This window comes from Lycorma delicatula, chromosome 8, assembly GCF_047948215.1.
Source record: "Lycorma delicatula isolate Av1 chromosome 8, ASM4794821v1, whole genome shotgun sequence".
Taxonomy (NCBI): Eukaryota; Metazoa; Arthropoda; class Insecta; order Hemiptera; family Fulgoridae; genus Lycorma; species Lycorma delicatula.
The window spans coordinates 11,729,374-11,735,373 of record NC_134462.1 but is presented as its reverse complement, the minus strand read 5'-3'; the positions used below and the strand labels follow the sequence as shown (position 1 = coordinate 11,735,373).

General features: G+C 32.0%; 1 protein-coding gene across 3 annotated transcripts in view; it reads left to right on the top strand.

Annotated features, from left to right (window-relative positions):
* Positions 1-1,060: 1,060 nt before the first annotated feature.
* Nelf-E (negative elongation factor E) overlaps positions 1,061-6,000 on the top strand; it is a 42,515-nt gene continuing 37,575 nt past the window's right edge. For all 3 annotated transcript variants that reach the window (XM_075372595.1, XM_075372594.1, XM_075372593.1), the window contains exons 1-2: positions 1,061-1,261; positions 4,118-4,414. In XM_075372595.1, coding sequence (XP_075228710.1) covers positions 1,181-1,261; positions 4,118-4,414 — 378 coding nt within the window. In that variant the 5' untranslated portion in view covers positions 1,061-1,180. The remainder of the gene's footprint in view (positions 1,262-4,117; positions 4,415-6,000) is intronic.

Here is a 6,000-nt window from a genome sequence, read left to right as displayed (position 1 = left end):
AGTAGTGAACGCGTTTACGCAAATCAGCTGATTTAGAAGTCGAGAATTCTAAGGTTCAAGTCCTAGTAAAGGCAAATACTTTTATATGGATTTGAATACTAGATCGTGGATACCGGTAATCTTTGGTGGTTGGGTTTCTATTAACCACACATTTCAGAACTAGTCGACCTTTCTTTTCCTCTTTTTAGCCTCCGGTAACTACCGTTCAGATAATACTTCCGAGGATGAATGAGGATGATATGTATGAGTGTAAATGAAGTGTGTAGTCTTGTACATTCTCAGTTCGACCATTCCTGAGATGTGTGGTTAATTGAAACCCAACCACCACCAAAGAACACCGGTATCCACGATCTAGTATTCAAGTCCGTGTAAAAAATAACTGGCTTTACTAGGAATTGAACGCTGGAACTCTCGACTTCCAAATCAGCTGATTAAGGAAGACGCGTTCACCACTAGACCAAGCCGGTGGGTTAGAACTAATCGGCCTGAGACTACATAACTAAACTTCATTTGCACTCGTAGATATCACCCTTATTCGTCTTCTGAATTAATTCCTGACGGTTTTTCCGAAGGTTAACAAGAAAAAAAAAGATATAAATACTTTTAATATTTGGCTCTCATTCGCTGTAGTTGATGTTAACAAAAATTGTTTTATGGGGCTTAAGATTAAATTTAATTGTTTAAGATTAACTCGGTTAAATAGCACAGTTAATGAAAATATTTTATAATCGGAAGTAATAAATTTGCCGAATGTCAATAAACATTAGTGATGGTTATGTAATAAGTTATGCGTCACGTGTGGAAAACAATAAATAAATAAAATAAACGCAGGCTATAATTTCGTATGGTAGGAGGACCCTCCACTACAAGCTATGCATAAGAAAGATTGCTATGAATCGAATCGAATCGTAATTGAGAAATATTTGTGGTTTCCCGTCGCCTATCCATTTCATTGTTAAGAATCGGAAAAAGAATCGGTTTCTCCTGCAAACCGATTCTCGATTCTTTCGTTCAGTATATAGAATCGTTTCGAAGGAACGACTCGTTCACGATTCTTCCCATTACTAATTATTAATGATAGGTTCAAAGTAAATTTCGTATGTGTAGATCTATGTAGTTGTAAACATACTTCAATTTATAGATGAAATAACTTTACAGTTTTTAATTATAAAACTAAATTATGGTCTACTTACATTTTCCAACGAATCACACCGAAGAGGAATTGATGCTTCAAGCCAAATACCAGAAGCTAAAAAGAAAGGTAGTAACCTAAAATTTTTGTAATATAATAGAAGTGCTGTAAACATTACATTAATTAAAGAAAAGATGTTTGTCTGTCTATTGACAATTATTTACCAGTAAGTTTTTTGCAGCTATTAACTTGCTTTGTGTATCTAAATAATAGAATGTTATTTTGTTACACACAAATAGTGTGTATGTTTTCAAAATTGTTCTGGTTTTGAAGGCTTGGAATTTTTAGTATACTAAAAAATTATCTGACATCAAGAAACTTTAATTGGGTGCCATCGTGTTTCTGGATATAATAAATAAATAAATTGGAAGGAAGGTGTGATAACTTTTTGTAGGGTAAACAAAAATACAAAAAAAGAAAAAGGATAAACAGAAGGATGGAATTTTATTATAAATATTAGTCAGAATCAGTATTTTGCAAGTCTGGATTTTGATATCAGATCAGTTATTTACTGTAGTATTTTAAATTTAAACACATTTTTAAAATAAATTAAATTACATATTATTTTGAGGTGAACTAATTATAAATAAATGTAGAATTATTGTAATAATTATTGATGATAAACCTAAAATTTATCAATAGTAATTGTTATCCAATTTGATAGAAGTGAATATTTTGTTATTGTTTTTAGGAATAAATGATAATTTTTTATTTAACTAATGTCTTGTATTTTAAGTATACGTGCATGCAATGTTATAATGTTTTAATTTATTAAATATCATTAGATTCTTATCACTGGTGATAAAATATTTACTATCAAAAGATCTGAAGTCTGTTTTTATATTAAAATAAATTCACCCTTATTTTTTTTTAAGTGGCCTCAAGATGTAGTATAGTATTCAAATGGGAGTATATATAGTTATAATAAATATTTAATGATTCTTTGATTAAGAAAATTCAGAATGAAACAATATGGTTAGATTTTATTGTAATTCTGAGCAATTACTTGATCAACTTCAATTTTTGTTCATACTTTAATATAATATAGTAGATATGTTTAGGTTCAGAAAAACACAAGATCTAAATGTGTAGACCAGGTGACTTGTCCAAGAGCAAAATCAAAGTCATTGTTGCATTATCAGTACCCTAGTCAGTTAGCCATCAGTTAATTTTGTGTGTTATTGAGATCTGTTCAGATTCTAATCCATTCTGTGGAGAAAGCTTAGGGTTAAGGTTAGACTCTTGTGAAGAGTGATTAAGGATAAGTTACTGATATATGGCAATACATAACGCTATCTCTTAATACAATTGACCGAATTTATGTTTAAAAGGAGATATAGTCACTACAGAGAGAGGTTACACCATGTGTTCCTTGCTGTTAGTAGTGTTCAACAGATAATCACCTTATGAAGATTGCCATCAGTCATCTTCAATGGCTGACGACCCTTGAGTTAGATTCTAACAACTATTAAGGATAAATAGTGGTTTATTCCTCTGTCTAACCTTAACCTAACTCTAACTTAACTTTAACTGTAACCTTTCCTCAGAACAGATTAGCATCTGATCAGGTTGTCAAAACTCACGCAAGTGATTGCTAATTGACTAGAGTTCTGATAATGTAGTTTGGACTTTGACCTTTCATGGGTGATCTGTTGTCCAAACCAGCTTTCTGACATTTAAATCTTGTGTTTTTTTAATTCTAAGCATATCTACTATGATATATTAAAGTAAGAAAAAAAATTAAAGGTGGTAAGTAATTGCCCAGAATTATACTTGTGGCAAAATAATCAATTTGATTATCCCTGAAAATTTATTTGACATATACCCAAAATATTTTCTAGTGGACAGCAAGAATGATATTATTGATGGAAATACTACTTATATGATTAGTAATGTTATGTTTCTTTATTAATGTTGTAATGAACAGTTCGGGTGTTTCCAAATTGTACAGAAATTGCTCAGGAGATGATTCTATAGTCAGTATTAAAAAAAGTTCATTTAAACATAGGTCAGAAAACGGTTCGTTAACGAGTTTCAGCTTGTTAAATATTTAGCACTGCTTTCTGCTCTGTCTGTGTAATTAAACTGTTCTAAAATTCTTGTGATACAAATTGAGTGGTAAATTTGGTGCTTCCTTATTGATTTTGATCTAAGAAATTGAATTTAGTGGTCCCAGACCTCTATCTCACTTTAGTTTTAAAAACAGCAGGGTAAAACTTTAAAAAGTTTTGTCGGAAAATACACTTTTTTATGTTTGGAATATAATAAATCTGTTAATTTACCAATAAACAAATAAAAATTTCCAGTTACCTTTGTAGAGAATTTAATTCTGAGAAAATTGATGTAAGTAACGTCTATTAAAATTAAATACAAATTTGAGAAGTTTTTTCTGATTTAACTTTTTTCTTATTTTTTGCTATAGAATCATCTACTGAGAGATTGCTGTGCAATTTGTAATCACTCTGTTTAAATGATGATTTAGATTTTATCCATATTAAAATTGTATATTTACAATTTATTCAATGAATGATTTTTTCAACTGCTAATGTAGTATTTTCTAATCCAGTAAATCCTATATATATCTTATATTTATATCCTATAAATTCTACAACTACAGATACAGGTAGGTGTATGTACTGAAACAGTGCAATACATCTGCAAAGAGGATAAAAATGAATTATCCAACATTTTGAGAATTATTTGTGAATATTTAGAAAAGCAAGGATCTTAAAACCTGGTTCTTTGTGTACATCCTGTTCTATCCTTGGGTGAAGACTTTTGTTTTTAATTAAATAGTTTTTATCAGAGTAATTTTTATTAATATATCCACATTATCAAATTATTTTTTAAAATCAAAGTGTATTAGGTAATGTTAGTTCTTTATTGTATTTCTTAAAAAAAAAACTAAAAAGTCAATTATTTCAGAAAAAAGCTCTACAAGCCTTGAAAGCTCCAAGACCTGAATCAGAACGTACTCCAACAGCTCTTAGTAAAAGACCTGTTGAAGCTAGAGATGCAAGAGAGGTTGCTAAAAAATTAATAAAATCTGGTGCAATACCAGCTATTGCAAAAACTCCAAAAAGACCAGAACAAGCTGGTTTTAAACGTCCCCGTGGTTTAGAAAGGAAATTATCCGGCAACGAACGTACTGTTAGCGGATATCAACCATTTTCTGCTACCCAACCAGAAGACCAAGAGACTGATTCTCGTCCTAGAGTTAAGGTAAAAATTTATAAAATTTACTTTATCGAATGGAATTTGTTCATGTGGCTGTCTTTTAAACACTATTTACAGTCATTTTACTTACTACCAAATACTTAATAAATTAAATACAAATTTAAACTAATTTATATTAAATAATTTTTGATAGTGTGTAGCTTATTTATTACTACAAATTTTCATACACGAGACATATTCATAAAGTTAGGGCAATCTGCTTATATTTAAATTTAGCGGGTTTGAACATAGTTTCACTTATGCAAGGCCATCTATTGGCTACTTTACTTACAAAGCCACTGCAGCTGTTGTTTTGATTCTGTAGTTGTTTTCCTGCTGGTGAATGCAGATCCCAATATCCCCGACAATCGTTTCTCCCACCAGTTGTGAAGTGCACACTTTGATTTGATTTTTGCATGCAAAAGGATTATCAGCTGCTGAAATTCATCAGTAATGAGGAAGGAGTGATGAGCAAAGGAAACATTGGACAATGGTGTTGAGACTTTAAAAATGGTCGCACAAATGTGCATGACAAAGAGCAGAGTGATAGTTCCAGTATTCAGACTGACAAAATCATTGAAATAGTGAACTAAAAACTGTGATGTGATCGGTGATTAACGATTAGTGCTCTGGCTGATGAATTTCCACATGTTGGATGCACTTTATCTACACAATTGTCAGGGAAAAGCTCGAATATAAAAAATTGTGTGCAAGGTGGGTACCGAAAATGCTCATCGACCAACACAAAGAGCAAAGAATGTGCAGTGGACGAGTGCGGATCGCTATGTCCAAGATGGAGATGATTTGTTTTCCCACATTATTACAGGCGACGAGATGTGGATCTCCTATACCAGAATCAAAACAACAGTCAATGCAGTGGCGCCATTCAAGTTTCCCAAAAGTGAAAAAGTTTAATCAATCTCTGTACTTGAGTCAAAAAATGTAAGCTACAATTTTTTGGGATGAAAAGGGCATCGTTTTGGTTGATTTCATGGAACATAGATCAACAATTACAGCTGACATGTACTGCAAAATGTTCACCAAACTGAGATGTGAAATCCAAAATCGATGATGCTGGAAACTGACTTCCGGCGTAATCCTCCTTCATGATAATACACGTCCTCACACCACTGCTTTAACCAAGAAGAAAACTCAAGATTTTCGTTTGGAACTTTTTTGACAACCCTCCATATGGTCCTGACCTTGCACATAATGACTATTTACTCTTCTTGCATTTGAAAGAGTGGCTAGGTGGAGAACGGTTTAAAAATGACAAGGAACTTAAGACTGTCGTCAATTGGTTCAATTCCCAGGCGGCGAACTTCTATGCAGTGGGGTTAAAGAAACTGGTGCAGTGTTACAAAAAGTGCTTAGAACTGAATGACGATTATGTGGAAAAGTGAAGTAGATGTGCAGTAAACCAAAAACTGTAAGTAAAAACCTTTTCTCACGAGTTAATTTATTTTCAATGACAAACGACCCTTACTTTATGAATATGCCTTGTACTTAGAGCTCTCTAATGGCGCTTCAAAATGTTAGAAATTCTTTAAAAGTTAGAGCATAATGATACAACTCATAAAATTATTCTGCAT